Source organism: Chiloscyllium punctatum, chromosome 11 (assembly GCF_047496795.1).
Source record: "Chiloscyllium punctatum isolate Juve2018m chromosome 11, sChiPun1.3, whole genome shotgun sequence".
In the NCBI taxonomy this organism is placed as follows: domain Eukaryota; kingdom Metazoa; phylum Chordata; class Chondrichthyes; order Orectolobiformes; family Hemiscylliidae; genus Chiloscyllium; species Chiloscyllium punctatum.
Window position 1 is genome coordinate 12186038 of NC_092749.1, and position 25078 is coordinate 12211115.

Sequence of the window (25078 nt, forward strand, 5' to 3'; positions counted from 1 at the left end):
ATGACATTGGTAGAGGTCCAGGTAAATTGTTGATGGATATAGAAGATGCATGAATAAGCAGGGAATAGAGGGATACAGTCCATTGCAAATGCTGAAAGCAGACTATGTAAAGGCAGAAGACTTTTTGTTTAGAAAAGGTGTCATGAGTCAGCACAGTGTTGGTGGGCCAAAGGGCCTTTTCCTGTGCTGTACTGTTCTTTGTTCATTGCAGTACTGCAGGGGGACCAGTTGGTCAGTGTGCGATGCAGACTGATGCCAACAGTGTGGGTACAATTCTCACACCAACTGAGATCACCACAAAGGACTCACCTTCTGAAACACCCCCACTTGCCTGAGATGTGGTGACCCCCAGGTTTAACCACCACCAGTTGACTAGCTCTAATGAGAGAGCCAGCCCTGTAGTCTGACAAGACCACAGTGAGTTTACCTTAGTGCTCCAACAGTGGTTAGCACTGCTGCCTCACAGCACCAGAGATCTGGGTTCAATTCCCGCCTCAGGCGACTCTCTGTGTGGAGTTTGCACGTTCTCCCCGTGTCTGCGTGGGTTTCCTCCGGGTGCTCCGGTTTCCTCCCACACTCCAAAGATGTGCAGGTCAGGTGAATTGGCCATGCTAAATTGCCCGTAGTGTTAGGTAAGGGGTAGATGTAGGGGTATGGGTGGGTTGCGCTTCGGCGGGTGCGGTGTGGACTTGTTGGGCCGAAGGGCCTGTTTCCACACTGTAAGTAATCTAATCTAATCTAATCTAATACATAGCCATGTTTGGACACCTTTAGGAATAATTCGAATGGCACCTGCAATCATTGGTAAAAATCACAAAACACCAGGTTATAGTCCGACAGTCCTGCTCCTCGGATGCTTCCTGACATGCTGTGTTTTTCCAGCACCACTCTAATCTAAACTCTGGTTTCCAGCATCTGCAGTCCTCACTTCTGCCTGTATAGTCCAACAGGTTCATTTGGAAGCATTATACTCCGCAACCACCTGATGAAGGAGCAGCGCTCCGAAAGCTGGTGCTTCCAAATGCACCTGTTGGACCATAACTTGGTGTTGTGTGATTTTTAACTTTGTACACTCCAGTCCAACACCGGCATTACTAAATCACGCAATCATTGAGATATAGAGAATTCATACTTACAGAATGGTTCACTGAATGGAATAGTTGCATCTGTTAACACAATTAAACCATTGTCCTGTGAATGAAAAGATAGAAAAAGGTTGCAATTAGTATTTGTGTGGTTTTGAATGTTGTTATTTTCAAGGGCGGGATTGCTCACGCTGGGGGTGTTGACGAAGTCTCGGGTTTGAAGACAGTGACCTCGTCCCTGGTGTTGCTTGCATTGTCGGATAACCCTCCATGATCCATACCTTCACCAGGCTGTCCCCACCTTCACCACACTCTCACTGGCCTTGTACAACATCACCCACCCTCCCCACCAACATCAGACCCTCCACGAGACCCTCCCTGCCTAAATTCAGGCTGCACCTCCCACCAACCCCACCTCATCCTGTTTACTACTGACTTCCCCCCACCCTCACTGTGTGGAGACCCCCCACCCTCATGCCTTACACCAAGCCCTCCCCACTCCCCTCCTCACCTGAAATGTGTTAAAGGAATGCAGGCCATAAATCTGCTTGGTGTCATCTTTAATCGCACTTTTTAATTCCTGAATAACCTGTGGACAAAAGTAACATTATTATCACATCTCAGTCCTCAGGAAAGAATAAATTCACTTTGCACTCTCTGTCCCTACAGTCATTGAGCATTGAGTAAAGAGGTTGGGAAGTTATGTTACAGTCGTACAGGACATTGATGAGGCTGCACTTGGAGTATTGTGTTCAGTTTTGGTCACCTTGCTATACGAAGGATGCTATTAAACTGGAAAGGGTGTAGAAGAAATTTACAAAGACTCAATGGGCTGAGATGTAGGGAGAGGATGGACAAGCTAGGACTTTTTTCTTTTGAGTGTAGGAGACTGAGGTGGGGTCTTAGAGAAGTGAATAAGATCATGAGAGGCATGGATAGGGTGAATGCACTCAGTTTTTTTCCCAGGGTTAGGGAATCAAGGACTAGACAGCATCAGTTTAAGGGTAGAGGGGGAAGAATAAAGGGGAATCTGAGGAGCAACTTTTTTACACAGAGAGTGGTAAGTATGTAGAATGAGCTGCCAGCAGAAATGGTTGAAGCAGGTGCATTAACAACATTTAAAAAGCATTTGGAAAAATACATGGATAGGATAGAGTTAGAAGGGTATAGCTCAAGTGCAGGGAAATGGGATTCATGTGGACGGACATTTTGGTTGGCACGAACTGGTTTGGGCTGAAGGGTCTGTCTCTGAGCTGGAGGACTCTATGACTCTATGATGCTGCAGATGGCCACAGGAAGTGCAGCCTGGCCTGTGACCATCTCCTTTGGGAATCAACCCCCCTGTGTAAAGGAGAATCACTCGAAAGGTCAGAGCCTCAGCTGCGAACAGCCTTCAATTTTGCCTCACGTCCCTAAACGTATCAAACCCTGCAGCATTCTGAAGGCAGCTCTCTCCTGTGTAACATTCCAGTAACCCCACCAGCACCTTCTCCCTTCTTTACATCACCTCTCCACCTGCAAGTGCCGGAGACTCACCTCATCCAATGATTCACTTCTAGTTCTACCTGTGAAGTATATCTTGCATTCCCTACTCACTACCTGATCTCTTCTACACTGGGAAGACCAAATGGAAACTTGTGCACCACCTGTATGAAGTCTGCAACATGACTCTAGATTTCCTACCCCCTTTCAATACATTTGCAACATTATGTCTGTTGCTATCTTGTCCTGTACCTTTCTTTTTAACTGCCTTCTCTCATTATTTAAGGCTTTGTGTTGCATTCAGAGTGTTGTCTTACAGCCATTCATGCTTCATCAAGGAGTCCCACCCATCTTATAAGACACTGGTTCGACCTCACCTGGAGCATTGTGTACAGTTCTGGGCGCCATATTATAGAAAGGAGGGGAATGGATTGGAGAGAGTGCAGAAGCAGTTTATGAGAGACCTCAGTTATAAGGAAAGATTGGAGAAGTCGAGAATGATCCCCCTGGAAGAGAGAAGACCAAGAGGAGATTTGATAGAAGTCTTCAGAAACATGAGTGGGCTGGATAGAGTGGCTAGGGGATAAGAGGCAGAAAACTGCAGATGCTGGAATCCAAAGTAGACAAACAGGAGGCTAGAAGAACACAGCAAACCAGGCAGCATCAGGAGGTGACTTGCTGTGTTTTCCCAGCCTCCTATTTGTCTACTTTAGAGAGGGGGCAAAGCTATTCCAAAGTCATAAACGGATTGAAAACTAGAGGGTGCAGTTCTAAAGTGTTTTACAAAAGATGCAAATACAAGGTGATTATAGTTTTTTTTCACTCAGTGAGTTATTAGGGTGTGGAACGCACTGCCTGGAAATGTGGTGGAGGCAGGTTCATTTTAGGAGGGGCACTGGATGAGTATTTAAATAGAAAGAGTGTTCGAGGCTCCAGGGAAAAGGCAGGAGAGTGGCAGTGAGTTAAAGTGATCAGAGAAGGGATGGGCTGAATGACTTCTTTCTGTGATTGGGTGCGAAGCAATGCCGAATCCCTGGATAGCCAAGCTCTTGTAAAATTCGACATTGGCATCTCTTTGCTTGTATTGACACCACCCCGTGTAACTGCTCAGCATTTTTACAGCATCCACTTATCAAGATCTCTGTTAACTTACAAAGAGTCTGGTAAACAGCCTGTTCTTTTCTCACTGAGAACATGGAACATGGAACAGCACAGCACAGGAGGGAGCCTTGCGGCCCACAGGGTTGTGCCAAACGTGATGACAAATTAAACTAATCCCTGCCGCCTACCCTTGATCCTTATCCCTCCATACCTTGCATATTCATGCGCTAATCTAAAAGTCCCTTAAATGCCCCAATCGTATCTGCCTCCACCACTACCCTTGGCAGTATGTTCCAGACTCCTATCACTACATATATAATTAAAAAGACAGTAATTCCTCCCTTCTTGTAGTCCACTTGACATTGGGATGGGGAAGGGGGTCTCCAGACCCATCAATGCCCCTGCACCACAGTCCATTCCAGGAGTCTCACTCCAGAGCCACCATCGCTGCTACTGTATCTAAAAGCCTTGCCTCTCACATCTCCTTTGAACTTTCCCCTCTCACCTTAAATGCATGCCCCCTAGTTTTTGACATTTCAACTCTGGGAAAGAGATTCTGACCATCAACCCTATCTATACATCTCATAATTTTATAGACTTCTATCAAGTCTCCCCTTAGCCTCTGCTGCTCCAGAGAAAACAACCTGAGTTTTTCTAGCCTCTCCTTATAGTTCATACCCTATAATCCAGGCAGCAACCTGGTAAACCTATTCTACATCCTCTGCAAAGCCTCCATATCCTTCTTGTAATGGCCAGACCTTTTTTTTCATTCATTCACTGGCCAGGGCCATTTATTGCCCAGAGAGTAGGTAAAAGTCAACCACATTGCTGTAGGTCTGGAGTCACACAAAGGCCAGACTAGGTAAGGATAGCAGTTTCTCTCCCAAAAGAACATCAGTGAACCAGATGGGTTTTTTCCCCAACAATTGGCAATGGATTCATGGTCATCATTAGGTGCTTAATTCTAGATTTTTATTGAACTCAAAGTCTACCATCTGCCGTGGCAGGATTTGAACCTAGATCCACAGAGCATTACCTGGTTCTCTGGATTAACAGAAAGTGAGGACTGCAGATGTTGGAGAGTCAGAGTTGAAAAGTGGGGGATGCTGGAAAAAACACAGCAGGTCAGGCAGCCCGTCAAGGGCTTATGCCTCAAACATCGACTGTCCTGCTCTTCGGATGCTGCCTGACATGCTGTGCTTTTCGAGCGCCACACTTTCGCCTCTGGATTAGCAACTCAGTGACAATACCAATACACCTCCCTCTGAACACAAATACTTGATGCAGAGGTCAGCATATGCATAAACCATGACGAGATGTTTCTCTCTAACTCTGAGCCATTGTTTTTTGATTGTTGAACAAAACTGTGAAAAGGTACCTCCCACAACACTCAAGGAAATCCATCTCATAAAGAAGTGATGATTGGGCTTTATTCTAAGTTAGTGATCTGTAACCCAGGAGTGAATATTAATCTTCTTGTTCAAATAAGCTGACTGCAGAAAGACTTTGTTTTTGTTCAGCTGCTGTCCAATGTTTATAGGCCACAGTGACTGAGTTCTCAAAATTATTTTAGTCATCACTTACCATTTCTTCTGTGAGATCATTCCCTCCCTTGAGCAGTTTGACACTCTTGTCCACCACTAAGATCCCAACAAACGAGTGCTCTTCATTGGTAGACACGCTCAGAGAGACATTATCAGCTGGCTTGACTTGTTCCTTGCTCCAAGACAATGACACCTGCACCAATTGAAATCAATCATTAAATTGCCAGGAACAACAATTTGCATTTACACAGCACCTTTTTTGTAGCAAAACAGACTGTGCATGAGGCTCCAGGTTTCAAGGCCCACCCGAGGATATGGTATCCACCGAGTGCTTATAACACTGCCAAAGAGATTTGGTTATTAATCTAAAGTCTGCCAGCACACCGTATGGAGGCCAGTAAGCGCAGTAGGGAGTCCTGGTCAAACACACTTGATATAGAGTGATGCACTTCAAACGACAGGCTCTGGTTCAGACTAAAAACTTGCTCCAGGAAAAAAAACAAGCTGCAAAAACTGGCATCGGCCCCGTACATCTCCAAACACAGGAAGCCTCCTCTGTCATAAGAACGAAGAGCAGGAATAGGCCTTTCAGCCCTTTGAGTCTGCTCTACCATTTAATACAATCATGGCTGACCTCTTCTCAGTCTCAACAACACTTTCTTAACCGCTCTCCATAACCCTTCACTCATTATTAATTAAAAAGCTGTCTCCTCTTTTAATATATTTAGTGTCCACCACACTCTGGGACCATGGATTCGATGGATTTACAACCCTTAGAGAGAAGTAATTTCTCCCCATCTTCATAAAAAAATCTGCTACCTAAATCCTAAAACTATGACCTCGCATTCTACATTGCCCTACATGAGGAGACAGCCTTTCTATATCTAACTTGTCAATTCTCTCTAGTGTTTTATATACATCAATAATGTCTCTCAAACTGCTCAATCTCTCTTCATAAGAAGAGAGTGATGCCCAAATCCTGTGAATGAATGAAAAAAAAAGGTCTGGCCATTACAAGAAGGATATGGAGGCTTTGCAGAGGATGTAGAATAGGATGTAGAGTTTTTAATCTCTGTCCAAGAGTTTAATGAAATAGAACCTCCCTTCACAGGTCATTTATTGGATACATGCTGAAGTTCATTAAGGAGATGTGGGGATAGATTTCCCAAAGTTTGGGTCAGTGAGACTTACTGCCAAACAAAAGCAGCGTCCAAGCTTGGACTAAGTACTGTTGATTAACTGAGAAGGTCACAAATGGGAGTAACCTGGACTTGAAGAATCACGACTAATTTGTACCAGAAATTAAAAAGTGGACAGAAACAAGTGGATGCTAGAAATCAGAAACCAGAACAGAAATTGCTGGAAGAAACTCAGCAGGACTGGTAGCATCTATGAGGAGAAAGCAGAGTTAACATCTTCTTCAGAACCCAACCGAAATAAAGATTGGACGTTTGTTACGAAGGCAACGGAAAATCGGAACACATTTCAATTGCAGAAACAGTTGGATTACCTTATACATCTCTGATGTGAGAAATGGAAAACAGGAATTGATAAAGTATTGAAGTGCTCCAGGATGGCATGGTGGCTCAGTGGTTAGCACTGCCGCCTCATAGACCCAGGTTCGATTCCAGCCTTGTGCAACCATTCTGTGTGGAGTTTGCACATTCTCCTCACATCTGTGGGGATTCCTCTGGCTGATCCGGTTTCCTCCCACAATCCAGAGATGTGCATGCTAGGTGAATTGGCCATGCTAAATTGCCCATAATGTTAGGGATGTGTAGGTTACGTGCATTAGTCAGGGGTAAATATAGAGTAGGGGGAATGGGTCTGGGTAGATTACTCTTTGAAGGGTTGGTGTGGACTTGTTGGGCCGAAGGGTCTGTTTCCACACTCTAGGGATTCTAGTTCTAAGATATCTGAAACAGCCAGGTTTCTTCAGATCTGACCAGCAATGGAGCCACCGTTGAGCTGAGGGACAATGGCTGCCTTACTGGTGCTGACCAGATCCAAACAACAAGTTTAAACATCAACAAAAGCTCTGACCTTATTTCTAAAGATGCCTTCCACTTCCAACTCCAAATCAGAGCTAATGAGCTGACCATCTTCTGCAACATAGTAGACGATGAGGCTTGCTGACGGAGCCCAGGAAGGTTCCGGTGTTAGCTGGATTGTGCTCAGATTGCTTTTGCCTGTCAGTATCACCTGACTCCGTGATATCACCTGAGGGAACATAGAACATAGAACATAGAATATAGAACATTACAGCGCAGTACAGGCCCTTCGGCCCTCGATGTTGCACCGACCTGTCATACCAATCTGAAGCCCATCTAACCTACACTATTCCATGTACATCCATATGCTTGTCCAATGACGACTTAAATGTACTTAAAGTTGTCAAATTTACTATCGTTGCAGGCAAAGCATTCCATACCCTTACTACTCTCTGAGTAAAGAAACTATCTCTGACATCTGTCCTATATCTATCACCCCTCAATTTAAAGCTATGCCCCCTCATGCTCACCATCACCATTCTTGGAAAAAGGCTCTCCCTTCCACCCCATCTAACCTTCTGATTATCTTATATGTCTCTATTAAGTCACCTCTCAACCTTCTTCTCTCTAACGAAAACAGCCTCTAATCCCTCAGCCTTTCCTAGTAAGACCTTCTCTCCATACCAGGCAACATCCTAGTAAATCTCTTCTGCACCCTTTCCAAAGCTTCCACATCCTTCTTATAATACGGTGACCAGAACTGTACACAATACTCCAAGTGCGGCCGCACCAGAGTTTTGTACAGCTGTAGCATAACGTCATGGTTCCCGAACTCGATCCCTCTATTAATAAAAGCTAAAACACTGTATGCCTTCTTAACAACCCTGTCAACCTGGATGGCAACTTTCAAAGCTCTGTGTACCTGGACACCGAGATCTCTCTGCTTATCTACACTACCAAGAATCTTACCATTAGCCCAGTACTTTGCATTCCGGTTATTCCAACCAAAGTGAATCACCTCACACTTGTCCGCATTAAACACCATTTGCCACCTCTCAGCCCAGCTCTGCAGTTTATCTATGTCTCTCTGTAACCTACAACAACCTTCGTCACTATCCACAACTCCACCCACCTTAGTGTCGTCTGCAAATTTACTAACCCACCCTTCTACACCCTCATCCAGGTCATTTATAAAAATGACGAACAACAGTAGACCCAACACCGACCCTTGCGGTACACCACTGGTAACTGGACTCCAGGATGAATATTTCCCATCAACCACCACCCTCTGTCTTCTTTCAGCAAGCCAATTACTGATCCAAACTGCTATATCTCCCACAATCCCATTCTTCCGCATTTTGTACAATAAATCTACTGTGGGGAACCTTTTCGAACACCTTGCTGATATCCATATACACCACCTCAATCGGTTTACTTTCATCTACCTGTTTGGTCACCTTCTCAAAGAACTCAATAAGGTTTGTGAGGCATGACCTACCCTTCACAAAACCGTGCTGACTATCCCTAATCAAATCATTCTTTTCTAGATGATTATAAATCCAATCTTTTATAACCATTTCCAACACTTTACACTTCTAACAAGGGGGAGCAGCACAGATTAATTAGAGTCATAGAGTCATTGAGATGTACAGCACAGAAACAGACCCTTTGGTCCAACTCATCCATGACAACCAGATATCCTAAATGAATCTCATCCCATTTGCCAATATTCATCCCAAATCCCTCTAAACCCTTCCTATTCATATTCCCATCCAGATGCCTTTTAAATATTGTACTTGTACCAGCTTCCACTACTTCCTCTGGCAGCTTATTCCATACCATCCTCTGTGTGAAAAAGTTGTCCCTTTGGTCCCTTTTATAATTTTCCCCTCTCACCTTAAACCAATTGCATCTAGTTCTAGACTCCCCCACCGTGGGAAAAAAATCTTGTCTATTCATCCCATCCATGCCCCTCATGATTTTATAAACCTCTATAAGGTCACCCCTCAGCCTCTGACGCTCCAGGGAAAACAGCCCCAGCCTTTTCATCCTCTCCCTATAGCACAAACCCTCCAACCCTGGCAATGTCCTTGTAAATCTTTTCTGAACCCTTTCAAGTTTCACAGTGTCTTTCCTGTCACAGGGAGGAAAGTGCACCTTCGGGCTCAGTATTATAAGTAGCAATCGCTCAACGATAATTCCATCAATTTAAGACTCATAACTGCTTGGCAGTACACAATTTAAACATTGCTAAAGAGAGACATGCAACTGAAATCTTCCATTTGGCACTGATCACGACTGACCCGCACCATAAATGATTTAGAATTCAGCACGAAACTGACCATTACTCTGATAGATAAAACTATAGATACTGCAAACCTGGAATGTAAACAGACCTTGCTGGAGAAGGTCAGTAGGTCTAGAATCATGCATGGAGAGATAACGTTTCAATCTCAGTGACCCTTCTTCAGAACCATCACGGGTGCCTTCCAGCATCACGGTCTGCAGGGTGAGGGACACGGTGCATTGTTTCTGGGACTCGCACAAGGAGGGCATTTTAGCTTCAGAATTCCACAGCTCAGGGTGTCTTGAGCCAAGATAGGAACAGTGGATGCTAATTGTAAGGGCGAGGGCAGGTACAAGAACAAGTTGTCACATGGCCTTGTAAGGGAAAAGACATCTGTACATACAGAGACCCCAGAGCCTGTTACAGACCCCGGAGTCTGTTACAGAGACACTGGAGCCTGTTACAGAGACCCCGGAGCCTGTTACAGAGACCCCAGAGCCTGTTACAGAGACCCCAGAGCCTGTTACAGAGACCCCGGGGCCTGTTACAGAGACCCCGGGGCCTGTTACAGAGACCCCGGAGCCTGTTACAGAGACCCCGGGGCCTGTTACAGAGACCCCGGGGTGTGTTACAGAGACCCCGGGGCCTGTTACAGAGACCCCTGGAGTCTGTTACAGAGACCCCGGAGCCTGTTACAGAGACCCCGGAGCCTGTTACAGAGACCCCGGAGTGTGTTACAGAGACCCCGGAGCCTGTTACAGAGACCCCGGAGCCTGTTACAGAGACCCCGGAGCCTGTTACAGAGACCCCGGAGCCTGTTACAGAGACCCCGGGGCCTGTTACAGAGACCCCGGAGCCTGTTACAGAGACCCCTGGGCCTGTTACAGAGACCCCGGGGCCTGTTACAGAGACCCCGGGGCCTGTTACAGAGACCCCGGGGCCTGTTACAGAGACCCCGGAGCCTGTTACAGAGACCCCGGAGACTGTTACAGAGACCCCTGGTGCCTGTTACAGAGACCCCGGAGCCTGTTACAGAGACCCCGGAGCCTGTTACAGAGACCCCGGAGCCTGTTACAGAGACCCCGGAGACTGTTACAGAGACCCCGGGGCCTGTTACAGAGACCCCGGAGCCTGTTACAGAGACCCCGGAGCCTGTTACAGAGACCCCGGAGACTGTTACAGAGACCCCTGGTGCCTGTTACAGAGACCCCGGAGCCTGTTACAGAGACCCCGGAGCCTGTTACAGAGACCCCGGAGCCTGTTACAGAGACCCCGGAGCCTGTTACAGAGACCCCGGAGACTGTTACAGAGACCCCGGAGTCTGTTACAGAGACCCCGGGGCCTGTTACAGAGACCCCGCGGCCTGTTACAGAGACCCCGGGGTGTGTTACAGAGACCCCGGAGCCTGTTACAGAGACCCTGGAGTCTGTTACAGAGACCCTGGAGTCTGTTACAGAGACCCCAGAGCCTGTTACAGAGACCCCGGAGCCTGTTACAGAGACCCCGGAGTCTGTTACAGAGACCCCGGAGCCTGTTACAGAGACCCCGGAGCCTGTTACAGAGACCCCGGAGCCTGTTACAGAGACCCCGGAGACTGTTACAGAGACCCCTGGTGCCTGTTACAGAGACCCCAGGGCCTGTTACAGAGACCCTGGAGCCTGTTACAGAGACCCCGGAGCCTGTTACAGAGACCCCGGAGCCTGTTACAGAGACCCCAGAGCCTGTTACAGAGACCCCGGAGCCTGTTACAGAGACCCCAGTCTGTTACAGAGACCCCAGAGCCTGTTACAGAGACCTGGAGCCTGTTACAGAGACCCCGGGGCCTGTTACAGAGACCCCGGGGCCTGTTACAGAGACCCCGGAGCCTGTTACAGAGACCCCAGTCTGTTACAGAGACCCCAGAGCCTGTTACAGAGACCTGGAGCCTGTTACAGAGACCCCGGGGCCTGTTACAGAGACCCCGGGGCCTGTTACAGAGACCCCGGAGCCTGTTACAGAGACCTGGAGCCTGTTACAGAGACCTGGAGCCTGTTACAGAGACCCCAGTCTGTTACAGAGACCCCAGAGCCTGTTACAGAGACCTGGAGCCTGTTACAGAGACCCCGGGGCCTGTTACAGAGACCCCGGGGCCTGTTACAGAGACCCCGGAGCCTGTTACAGAGACCCTGGAGTCTGTTACAGAGACCCCAGTCTGTTACAGAGACCCCAGAGCCTGTTACAGAGACCCCGGAGCCTGTTACAGAGACCCCGGAGCCTGTTACAGAGACCCCGGAGCCTGTTACAGAGACCCCGGAGCCTGTTACAGAGACCCCGGGGCCTGTTACAGAGACCCCGGAGCCTGTTACAGAGACACCGGAGCCTGTTACAGAGACCTCGGAGCCTGTTACAGAGACCCCAGAGTCTGTTACAGAGACCCTGGAGCCTGTTACAGAGACCCCAGCAGATGTCAAGCAGCAACTGGAGGAGCAGCAAAGGACGAGCAAGAAGGAGATGGAAAGATGAACTCTATTGAAGAAAAGTCTTGCATGAAATTCAGTGTTTCAAGCTGGTGCTGGTGGTAACACTTTGCACATAACACACCATTAAAATCCTTTTCCTTGCAGTTTTTTATATAGATGTGACAATAAATCTAAATCTACTACGTGGAACAAAAACAGAAGTTGCTGGAGTAACTGAGCAGGTACGGCAGCATCTGTGGAGAAAGAAACACAAAGAATATTTTGGATCCAGTAACCCTTCTTCAGCCTACCCATTATCGCCTGTTCTTAGCCGTCATTATCATTTATTCCTCTGTCCAGTCTGACTATCAATAATCCCATTGTCTGTCTGCCTGCCGCTTTCATCTCTCTCTCTTTCTCTCTCTGTCTCCACCTATCTGCTTCGCTCTCACCCCAACCACAATCCAATCTTCACTATGAACACCACGTTTTCATAGTTGCTCTCAGGTCTGACCTGAAACATTCACTCTGTTTTTCTCTCTCTCCACAGTTGCAGCCAGACCTGCTGGTTTGGTTATTGATCTGATTTACCCTGCACCAGTTGGCTGTTAGCTGAGTGACTGTCACCTATTGCTGACTGGTGTTGCCAGCCTGTGTTGGCAAATGCAGTGCACTGAAACGTACAACACTGTGCTGCATAAATGAACCTTTCCTTTTAAATTATAAGTCACAGAATAAGATACCTGATACGTTGTCTCATTCAATAACTCTGAGCTTTCAATGGAGACCTGGAATGGCAGCCCCACCTAGAGGTAAACACAGCTCGTCAATGCAGTTTAAAATCAAGATGTGGAGAATAATTGGATGAATTTCTCTCTGATCATTACCTTGAGAACAGGACTCTGAGTTTGAAGTTGGATAACTGGTCTCCTGTAAAACCAGTTATTAGTGCTCACTGATATATGTTCCACAGTTTTCACAAATTGCATCTGTTGGGAATTTTAGCAACAAAGTGAGTATCCCCTGCATTTATCCACATGCCCCAGCTGTTTCTACAATCCCCAAATTCTTCTAATGCTGCTTTATTCTCAACAGACATAAATTCATGGACTGACATATGTGAGGAATATTACACTTGACGGTAATTAAAATACTGGTATGGTCAGCATTGATGACCCATTTGACCCACGTTGTCAAGTCATTTCAGAGGGCAATTACAAGCAATTACATTATTACATGCCTGTAGGCACTGGTCAGCCAGGCCAGATAGGAACAGGTCATTAGTGAACTAGGTTAATTTTGACTGAGAATTTAATTTATTAACTGAATTTAAATCCAGTCCCTGTGAGGCTGAGTATAAGTGAGTGAGAATGTGTGACCCTATTTAGGAGTGTATGTGAACACGTGAGTGTATGAGAGTAAGTGTGTGAGTGACAGGGTAAGTTTGTGACAATGTGTATGAGTGAGTGAGAGTATATGAATGAGTGTGTGTGTGTTTGAGTGTATATAAACATGAGACAATGTGTATGAGTGTGTATGAGTGTGAGTGAAAGAAGGAGTGCATGTTAGGGAGAATGTGTATGAGTGAACAATAGTGTATGAATAAGTGTGTGTTTGAGAGTGTATGTGATTATGAGTGTGTGTGTGTGTGTGTGAGTCTGCATGAGTGTGAGTGAAAGGATGAGTGTGTGTTTATGAGAATTTGTATGAGTGAGCGAGACTGTGAATGTGTGAGTGGGAACTTGTGCGTGTAAAAATATATATCAAATTGAGCAACTGTGGATAAGAAAATATTGAGCATATCATTCTTTATTTGAACTGGTTGGCTTTTGCCCAAATTGAGTTGTTCCTTTGACACTGATTGACCTGTAGTGTTATTCAGTAATGTTGATGTGTGTATATATATCACACTAACACATGCACACTGCAGTTTATTCCCACTCATCCTAACCTACGGACCATCCAGGACATTCCCACCCACTGCCACCATGCTCCCCCCCACAATGCTGTCATGGATTTACCACCAGATCTCAGCATTCCCAACGGAGCAGAATACCCCCCAGCACCCAAAATCACTACCACCGGTCCAGCAGCACCAGCCCTCCCAAAGCCCATGTCAAACTGGAATGGGAAAAGAGTGAGAGTGAGTGAGAGAGAAGCGATATGAGTGAGTGAAACTGAGTGTGAGTGAGAGTGAGGGTGAGTGAAAGATAAAAGTGTAAGCAAATGAGAATGTGTGTGTGTGTAAGTGAGAGTGTGTGTGAGAGTGAGTGTGAGTAATATATGCAAATGAGTTAGAGTATGTGTAAATGAGAGTGTGTGAGTGAATGTGTGTGACAGTGAGTATGAGCGAGAGTGTAAATGAGTGAGAGAGAGTAAGAGTGTGAATGAATGAGTGAAATTGTGGAAACAAGTTCAATTGCAAGTGATGGCGTGTTTATGTGTGAATGAGTAAGTGTATGCGAGAGGGAGCCACTGTGTGTCAATGACTGTGACTTTGACAATGAGTGGTAGTGAGAGTTTGTGAATGTGTGCATATGTATGTGTGCACATGTGCATGTGCATGCATCTGCATGTTTGTATATGAGGTTGTGCATGTGTGCTTGTGTGTGTTTTCATGCACATGTATGTGTGTGTGCATGCTGTATGTGTGCATTATGTCTGTGTTGTGTGTCAGTGCATGCATGTGTGTGTGAGTGTGTGTCTGTGTGGGCATGTGTGTGTGTCTTGTGCATGAGTGTGTGTTGTGTGGTGAGTGTGTGTGTTGAATGTGTGTCCACGTGCTTATATGTTTGTTGTGTGTGTGTGTGCACAGCTGTGTGTGTGTGTGTGGTGTGGTGTGTGAGTGTGGGTGTGAATGTGAATTGTGAGTGAGTGTGTGTATGAGTTATATGGTGTGTGCATGAGTTATGTGGTGTGTGTTGCGTGTGCATGTGTTGAATATGTGTGTGCGAGCATATATGTTTGCAGTATGTGTGTGTGTTATATGGCAAGTGAGTGTGTGTGTGTGTGTGTGTGTGTGTTCTGTGATGAGTGTGTGTGTGTGTGTGTGTGTGTGTGCAGGAGATGGCTTAAGAGGGTCCAGATTCTACCTGTATCCATAAGCTCACAGTGTTTGGCAACAATGGAAACTGAAGCATAACCAATCCACTCTCTGGAACAGTGACATTGATGATGCGTGTGGATGTCTCCCAGAAATCCCTGGCGATATCAACACGTTCCAATGGGTTGCTGGTGAGTGTTGGATTTACAGCTGGGTGTCTTTGGGTCTCTGATACTTGGACAATGAGAATGTTCTCTCTATCTTTCAGTGTCAGTTTCCTGTGATCGACACGTGATACCTGGACCTTGAAATTAACAAGAGAAGCGTTCAGTCGCTCAATGGTCACAAAAATGCAGCAACACCGTTGACATGACCAGTATGCTCAGATTCACTGAAGGGAAATACTTAGTGAAGCTAACAGTCCTGGCAATGAATCTTTTTGTGAATTAAATACCAAAAGCAAGTTAAGAGTAAATCTTATGTCCTCAATGAGATAAGGCCATAAAACCATGACAAAGAAGAACAGGAGGAGGCCATTCAGCCTCTCGAGTCTGCTCCAAAGTTCAATAGAATCATGGCTGATCCAACATTCCTCACATTTATTTTCCTGCATTTTCCCCATATCCCTTTGTTCCCCTACACTGATACTCTCATGGGCTCATAGGTTTCTACCAGAACCCAGCACCCATAACCTGGCAGAACCCATTCCCCTCCCCAACCACCACACTTAGCGGTTCAGCAGGAGATGGTTAATCAAGGCTGCTTTCTCAAATGAGGATAAAGATAGAATAATAGAATCCCTAAGGTGTAGAAGCAGGCCATTCAGCCCATCAAGTCCACACTGCCCCTCCTCAGAGAGCATCCTACCCAGACACACACCCTACCCTCTCCTATTCCTATAACCTTGCATTTCCCATGGCTAATCCACCCTGCAAATCTCTTGGACATTATGGGCAATTTAGCACAGCCATTCCATCTGACCCGTACAGCTTTGGACAGCAGGAGGAAACCATTGAGCCACCATGCAGCCCCCTGGTAAATAAGCATGAATTGTATTTGCTCTTTGTGGGATCTTGCTGTGTACAGAACAGCCAAAAAGGATTGCACAGCAGCAGTGATGGGCAGCAAAGATGGATAAACTGCTTGAAGTGCATTTGTACATCCAGGGGACACAACAAATGCTCTTGATACAGTCCAACTGCTGCCATCTCAGGGTATGTAGGCTTGGATTATAATACATGCTGGACTAACGAACAAAGACAAGTTCAATTCCTTTCTCAAAGGTGATGGTGGCACTGATCCAAAGAGAATTTAAAAGATCCTGGTGGACTGGAGATTTGTCATTGTGTGTTAATGTGAATTGACTATCCGCAACCATTGCCTCACCCCAGCCTACCTCCCAACCACCTCCCGGCTCTCACTCAGGCTTGGTCACAATCGGACCTCTGAGGATAGATCTGTCTCGATGAGTACTTACCCTGGCTGTGAAGTTGAGTGGAGGCTTTAGTAGTTTCTGATAGCTGAGAGTCTGCAGCTGGTATTTCGTGAAAAAAACAGTGACATTTACGTCTGTGGATTGAGTCACTCCTGCAGTCACAAAACAGGAGTTTTAATCACGACCGTGCACTCAGTCAATCTGGTGAAATTATTCCATTCAGTATATATTTAATATTAGCCCTATTCCAACATGGGACAGGTACAAACCCAGGTTCACAAACTGAGTTGTATGTGCACTTCAATCCACAAGGGACAATTTCAGAGTAAAATCCACCCATTTACTTTGATAATGAGAACATGTTCCACTATATACCTGAGCCTGATTTAGCATCATAGAGATGTACAGCACGGAAACAGAGCTGTCGGTCCAACTCATCCATGCCAACCAGTTATCCGAACCTAATCTAGTCCCATTTGCTAGCACTTGATCCATATCTCTATAAACTCTTCCTAATATCCCCATCCAGATGCCTTTTAAATATTGTCATTGTACCAGCCCCACCCCACCCCATCCCCACTCTGGTAGCCCATTCCACATATGCACATTCCCGCCCTCTTCCCCCCATCCCCAGCATCAAAACATTATCCCTTAGGTCCCTTTTACATCTTTCCCCTCTCACCTTAAACTTACGCCCTTTAGTTTTGCACTCCCCTGCTCTGGAGTAAGGATGCTGGTTATTTACCCGATCCATGCCCCTCATGATTATACAAACCTCCATAAGGTTACAAACCCCTCAGCCTCTGAAACTCCTGGGAAAACAGCCCCAGCCTATTTGGGCAGTTCTAGACTATAACCCCATATGTGGTCATTTATTTGATGTATTGTTCTCTGGGATATTCTGTGTCCAAATTGGATGTCTGATTTTACTATGTTGTAAAAGATAACCAATACAGGGAAGAGTTTTTTTTTGTCATTGATTCATAGAGCATTACATCATGAAAAGAGAACCCTTGGCCCATTGTGTCTGAGTTGGTCTTCATGGAATCATACAGTACTGGCCTTCAGCCCATCAAGTCTGACTCGTTTAAGAACATACTACTATCTACACTCACCTTTATTTTCCAGCACTTGGTCCATAGTTTTGAATGCAAGGACATTTCAAGTGCTCATCCAAGTATTCTTTAATGGTTGTGACGTTTCCCTCCCACATAGTGCACTCCAGACCCTCAGTATCCTCAGGGTGACAAAGCGTTTCCTCTCTACACCTCTTGACTTTCCCCTTCTTACTGACAAGCATCTATCCACTGTAATTCCATTTCCCAACATGTGGCCCATCATGTTGGCTTTTCAAGCATTCATCTCAAAAGTTGTAATAAGATTTCCTTATTCCTATATTCTCTGCCTGGCTAATGGGAAGGCAAGCATTCCATGTCTTTAGATTACTTACAGTGTGGAAACAGGCCCTTCGGCCCAACAAGTCCACACCGACCCGCCGAAGCGCAACCCACCCATTCCCCAACATTTACCCCTTTACCTAACACTATGGGCAATTTAGCATGACCAATTCACCTGACCTGCACATCTTTGGACTGTGGGAGGAAACCAGAGCACCCGGAGGAAACCCACGCAGACACAGGGAGAATGTGCAAACTCCACACAGTCAGTCGCCTGAGTCGGGAATTGAACCCAGGTCTCTGGCGCTGTGAGGTAGCAGTGCTAACCACTGTGCCACCGTGCCGTCTACCCTGTCTAACTGTGTTGATGCCTTCAGGAATCTATGGATTTATACACAAAAGGCCCTTTGTTCCTCAGTACTGCTAAGGACCTACCATTCATTGTGTATATCCTTCCTTTATTAAACCTTCCAAAATGTATCACCTCACATTTATCAGGATTGAATTCCATCTGCCATTGCTCTTCCTAATTTGCCAGCGGATCACTATCAGACTGCAGCCTGAGACCATCCATCTCACAATCACCAATTTTTCATCTGCAAATTTCTTACTAATCAAATCTCTCTACATTCACACCCAAATCATTAATGTAAGTAAAAAACAGCAAGGGTCCCAGCACCGATCCCTGTGGTATACCACTGGTCACAGGCTTCCAATCACATAAACACCCCTCCACCATCACCCTTTGCCTCCTGTTTGGAAGCTAATTTTGGATCCAATTTGCCAACTTGCCTTGGATCCCCTGGGCTCTTACCTTGCGGACCAGCCTTCCATGTGGGACAAAGTCAAAGCCCTTACTGAAGCCCAAGGAAACCACATTAACTGCACCAACCACATCAGTAAATTTGGTCACCTGTTTAAAAAACTCAATTAAATTCTTCCTTTAAGAAATCCATGCTGACAATTCCTGATCAATCCCTGCAGTCCCAAGTATTGATTAAGTTTGTCCTTCAGAATTGTTTCCAATAATTTCCTTATCACTAACTGGTCTGTAATTACCTGGCCTAAAGCAGCTGAGACAAAGGAAACACATTAATAATCCTCTCGTCATTTGGCATTTCCCCTGTAGCCGGTGAAGTATTAAATATCTCCATCAGGGCCCCAGTAATCTCCTCCCTGTCTCCCAAAGCAGCCTGGGATACATCTCATTGGGCCCTGGCAATGTATGTACCTTTATGACCACTAAAACATCTAATCTCTCCTCCTTATTAATCTTACCATGTTCTAGAACCTCCCCATCCCAACTGAAATCCCCAGCTACAATGCCTTTCTCCTCTATAAATAAAGTTGAGAAATATTCATTTCAGACTCACCCACATCCACATGCACAAATTGCCCTATTGGTCTCTAATAGGCCCCACCCGTTCTCTGGTAATCCTCTTATTTTTAATATACTTATGAAAAGCTTTGAGGTTTTCCTTAATCCTATCTGCCACAGATATTTTGTGTTCCCTTTGCCCTCCTAATTTCCTTTTTAAGCAACCCCTTACACTCTGTATGGTTTTGAAGTCCTCCCTGTTCTTAATTCATTGAATCAGATATATGCTACATCCTTTTTCTTTACCAAACTCTCGATATCCCTTGACATCCAGGATTTCCAAGGACTTGTTTCCCTTGCCCTTCCCTCACAGAGGAACAAGCCGGCCCAGAATTCTCACTGCTCCTTTTAAAAGACTCCCACTTACCTGCAAGTTTTTCAGCTGATCGACTACTTACAGTGTGGAAACAGGCCCTTCGGCCCAACAAGTCCACACCGACCTGCCGAAGACCCATTCCCCTACATTTACCCCTTCACCTAACTCTACGGGCAATTTAGCACGGTCAATTCACCTGACCTGCACATCTTTGGACTGTGGGAGGAAACCAGGGCACCTGGAGGAAACCCACACAGACACAGGGAGAATGTGCAAACTCCATACAGACAGTTGCCCGAGGCAGGAATCGAACCCAGGTTTCTGGCACTGTGAGGTAGCAGTGCTAACCACTGTGCCACTCAGTAACTAACCCCAGTCTATGTTTGCCAGATCCTGTCTTATAACATTGAAATCAGCCTTCCCCCAAATTTAAACACTTCTGAATTATAATTATCCCTTTCCATAATAGCTTTGAAACTTACAGAGTTATGATCACTATTTCCAAAATGCTTACCCATTGAAATTTCAACCACTTGATCAGCTTCATTCCCTAGGATTATGTCTAGTATTGCTCCATCCGTAGTAGACAACCTATGCGCAGGCACAAAGAGCCCTCCTAGACATATTTTAAAAATTCCATCCTGTCTAATTCTTTCATACTGAGGTGATCCCAGTTTATATTAGCAAAGTTAAAATCCCCTACAACTATAATTCTGTTTCTCTCACACCTCTTTGTGATTTGCCGACATATCCACTTCTCTATCGCCCTGTGATTGTTGGGAAGCCTGTAGCATAAGCCCAGCAAAGTAATCACCCCTTTTTTTATTTCTCAGGTTGACCAAGAGGGCCTCATTTGAAGACCCCGTGAGGAGACCCTTCCTCATGGTGTGGAGATGCCGGTGTTGGACTGGGGTGGACAAAGTTAAAAATCACACAACACCGGGTTATAGTCCAACAGGTTTATTTGGAAGCACTAGCTTTCGGAGCGCTGCTCCTTCATCAGGTGATTGTGAAGCAGGACAATATAACTTCTGCGTCTGATGGCTATGCTCTACAACCACCTGATGAAGGAGCAGCGCTAGTGCTTTCAAATAAACCTGTTGACGAGATCCTGTGTGATTTTAGTCTCATTACTGCAGCGATGGTATCCTTTATCAACAATGCAGCACCCCCACCTCTCTCACATTAAAGGTTTGTGAGCATTCTTTCCACGTTCCTATTTAATCCTGGAAACCTACTGCTTATTTTCTTCTTCCTGGATCTTCTATGCATTGTATTCTTATTATGATTATTGTCTCTCAAGTCAGATCTTAATATTGGACTTGTCTAGTTAGAAGTGGGATCATAACATGAATGCTCCATACTAATCATATTTGAGTATCTGAGAGGAGAATGGTTACGGAGTAGATAAGATCAGGAATATTTCTTAAGGAGCATAACCCAAAATTAAATTTTTCAGCTAACATAGATGAACTCTGAGATCAATGAAATCAAGAATGATCCTTTGAGCATTGCAGAATCCAATGTTCTTATTGGTTACTCAGGTAGGAAGTCAGCTGACAATCTTAGATGCCAAGGGACATCCAATTAAAAGCAGCCTCAGGAGATAAGTGATTGTAACGAGGTCAGCCAGGTCGATTGTCAGCCAGGATGTGTTCCTGATTGGGGCTAGTAATCTGGTCCAATTAGAGAGTCCTGGCTGTCAGATAAGAAAGGGATTATTAGCAAGAAGGGCATGGGGCAGGCTGACTTTGAGTGGCCTGAAGGTGAGAGGGGCGGGCCGTTTGTTGGTTTACCAGGGCATCTAGGTAGTATGCACTGTTTTATTGTTTGTTTGATCAGACTCTGTGTTTGTGTCTACTGTTTCCTCTTCATAGAGTCATAGAGATGTACAGCATGGAAACAGACCTTTCGGTCCAACCCGTCCATGTCGACCAGATATCCCAACCCAATCTAGTCCCACCTGCCAGAACCCGGCCCATATACCTATTCATACACCCATCCAAATGCCTCTTAAATGTTGCAATTGCACCAGCCTCCACCACTTCCTCTGGCAGCTCATTCCATACACGTACCACCCTCTGTGTGAAAAAGTTGCCCCGTAGGTCTCTTTTACATCTTTTCCCTCTCACCCTAAACCTATGCCCTCTAGCTCTGGACTCCCCAGCCCCAGGGAAAAGACTTTGCCTATTTACCCTATCCATGCCCCTCATAATTTTGTAAATCTCTATAAGGTCACTCCTAAGCCTCCGATGCTCCAGGGAAAACAGCCCCAGCCTGTTCAGTCTCTCCCTATAGTTCAAATCCTCCAACCCTGGCAACATCCTTGTAAATCTGTTCTGAATCCTTTCAAGTTTCACAAAATCTTTCCGATAGGAAGGAGACCAGAATTGCACGCAATATTCCAACAGTGGCCTAACCAATGTCCTGTACAGCTGCAACATGACCTCCCAACTCCTGTACTCAAAGCTGTGACCAATAAAGGAAAGCATACCAAACGCCTTCTTCACTATCTTATCTACCTGCGACTCCACTTTCAAGGAGCTATGATCCTGCACTCCAAGGTCTCTTTGTTCAGCAACACTCCCTGGGACCTTACCATTAAGTGTATAAGTCCTGCTAAGATTTGCTTTCCCAAAATGCAACACTTCGCATTTATCTGAATTAAACTCCATCTGCCACTTCTCAGCCCATTGGCCCAGCTGGTCAAGATCCTGTTGTAATCTGAGGTAACTCTCTTCACTGTCCACAATGCCTCCAATTTTGGTGTCATCTGCAAACTTACTAACTGTACCTCTTATGCTACCATCAAAATCATTTACGTAAATGACAAAAAGTCGAGGACCCAGCACCGATCCTTGTGGCACTCCACTTATCACAGGCCTCCAATCTAAAAAACAACCACCATCCTCTGTCTTCTACCTTTGAGCCAAGTTCTGTATCCAAATGGCTAGTTCTCCCTGTATTCCATGAGATCTAACCTTGCTTACCAGTCTCCCATGGGGAACCTTGTCGAATGCCTTACTGAAGTCCATATAGATCACATCCTCCGCTCTGGCCACATCAATCCTCTTTGTTACTTCTTCAAAAAACTCAATCACATTTGTGAGACATGATTTCCCACACACAAAGCCATTTTGACGATCCCTAATTAGTCCTTGCTTTTCCAAATACATGTACATCCTGTCCCTCAGGATTCTATAGTTCCCTGGCATGTCCTTACCATCCTTCTTAAACAGTGGCACCACATTTGCCAACCTCCAGTCTTCTGACACCTCACCTGTGACTATCGATGATACAACTATCTCAGCAAGAGGCCCAACAATCACTTCCCTAGCTTCCCACAGAGTTCTCGGGTACACCTGATCAGATCCTGGGAATTTATCCTCCTTTACCCATTTCAAGACATCCTGCACTTCCTCCTCTGTAATCTGGACATTTTGCAAGATGTCACCATCTATTTCCCTACAGTCTATACCTTCCATATCCTTTTCCACAGTAAATACTGATGCAAAATACTCATTTAGTATCTCCCCCATTTTGTTCGGCTCCATACAAAGGCCGCCTTGCTGATCTTTGAGGGGTTAAAATCCTCGGATGCTGCCTGAACTGCTGTGCTCTTCCAGCACCACTAATCCAGAAAATGATCTTTGAGGGGCCCTATTCTCTCCCTAGTTACCCTTTTGTCCTTAATGTATTAGTAAAAACCCTCTGGACTTTCCTTAAATATATTTGTCAAAGCTATCTCATGTCCCCTTTTTGCCCTCCTGATTTCCCTCTTAAGTACACTTCTACTGCCTTTATACTCTTCTAAGGATTCACTCGATCTATCCTGTCTATATCTTACATTTGCTTCCTTATTTTTCTTAAGCATACCCTCAATTTCTTTCGTCATCCAGCATTCCCTATACCTATCAGCCTTTCCTTTCACCCTAACAGGAATATACTTTCTCTGGATTCATGTTATCTCATTTCTGAAGGCTTCCCATTTTCCAGCCATCCCTTTACTCCCAATGAGCTTTCGAAAGTTCTTGCCTCAGACTGTCAAAATTGGCCTTTCTCCAATTTAGAACTTCAACTTTTAGATCTGGTCTCTCATTTTCCATCACTATTTTAAATCGCTGACCCCAAAGTGTTCCCTTACTGACACCTCAGTCACCTGCCCTGCCTTATTTCCTAAGAGTAGGTCAAGGTTTGCACCTTCTCTGGTAGGAGCCAGCGACCATAATTCTACTAGATTTAAAATAGTGATGGAAAGGTGGGATTTGGGGTTCTTCCTCATTTCCCTGCTCACTGGCTGTACGGTGGGGTTTGGAGTTTGCCCAAATTTCCCTGCTCACTGGCTGTACGGTGGGGTTTGGGGTTTGCCCACATTTCCCTGTTCACTGGCTGTACGGTGGGGTTTGGAGTTTGCCCAAATTTCCCTGCTCACTGGCTGTATGGTGGGGTTTGGGGTTTACCCACATTTCTCTGCTCACTGGCTGTACGGTGGGGTTTGGGGTTTGCCCACATTTCCCTGTTCACTGGCTGTACGGTGGGGTTTGGGGTTTGCCCACATTTCCCTGCTCACTGGCTGTATGGTGGGGTTTGGGGTTTGCCCACATTTCCCTGCTCACTGGCTGTATGGTGGGGTTTGGGGTTTGCCCACATTTCCCTGCTCACTGGCTGTACGGTGGGGTTTGGGGTTTACCCACATTTCCCTGCTCACTGGCTGTACGGTGGGGTTTGGGGTTTGCCCACATTTCCCTGCTCACTGGCTGTACGGTGGGGTTTGGGGTTTGCCCTTGCCACCCCTTTCTCCTGTAACATACTGTTTCTTGTAAACTGCTGTTTATTGTCCACTTTTTTTTCTCTATTTTGTACAGTTTGATAAAATAAAAAGAAAATCAAAAGAAAAGGTGTGTTAGAGGTTCTGTTCACTCTGAGAGCTGACTCTGAGGAAGCTGAATCAGTGTCTAGGTCTCTCCACGTGTAGATAAAGTTGATTTAGTGATGGGATACCGGTCTCTGTGGAGTTAATTTGAGAAAGTTTCAGAGGCTGTGCACGGTAACCACACTTCGTGATTTGGCCTTACCCGTCTGTGATTCTGTCACTGCAGCTTTGATTGTCAGTGGGAATTTGTGACCCCTGTTGTAAGGCAGCCAATTCTCTATCAGTGATAGGAGTGACTGGTTTGCAGGGAATGCACCCTCTCCTTCCTGAAGCGTTCCAAATGCCTTCAGAATGATCTCCTGAAGTTCAGCAGCAGCAAAACTGAAATGGACAGTCCCATTTGTCTGCAGAACGAGATAAAGAGGGAGTTACTACTCACTGAAATAGACTGAAAGAGCAACATGCTGTCATTGACTTGGTCACACTGTGATGAAATTATGCATTTTAGTCTCGACAGTGTCATGGTGTGGATTTTGTCTTTTATCAAAAAATTGTTCATGAAACATGGGCATCACTGACTGGGGCAGCATTTATTACCTTTGAGAAGACGGTGGTGAACTGTCATCTTGAAATGCTGCAGTCCATGTGCTGTGGTTTGACTCATAATGCCCTGGGAAAGGGAATTCCAGGATTTTGACCTCAAGAATA

At 45.6% G+C, this 25078-nt stretch overlaps 1 protein-coding gene across 1 annotated transcript in view; it reads right to left on the reverse strand.

The window, feature by feature from the left end:
* Positions 1-25078, reverse strand: part of cd109 (CD109 molecule) — a 140374-nt gene that overhangs the window by 83898 nt on the left and 31398 nt on the right. Inside the window, exons 9-17 of the mRNA XM_072580292.1 lie at positions 24573-24774; positions 16449-16558; positions 15021-15275; positions 12816-12917; positions 12672-12734; positions 7256-7432; positions 5253-5405; positions 1597-1674; positions 1137-1191 (exon numbers count right to left, since the gene is read on the reverse strand). Coding sequence (XP_072436393.1) covers positions 1137-1191; positions 1597-1674; positions 5253-5405; positions 7256-7432; positions 12672-12734; positions 12816-12917; positions 15021-15275; positions 16449-16558; positions 24573-24774 — 1195 coding nt within the window. The remainder of the gene's footprint in view (positions 1-1136; positions 1192-1596; positions 1675-5252; positions 5406-7255; positions 7433-12671; positions 12735-12815; positions 12918-15020; positions 15276-16448; positions 16559-24572; positions 24775-25078) is intronic.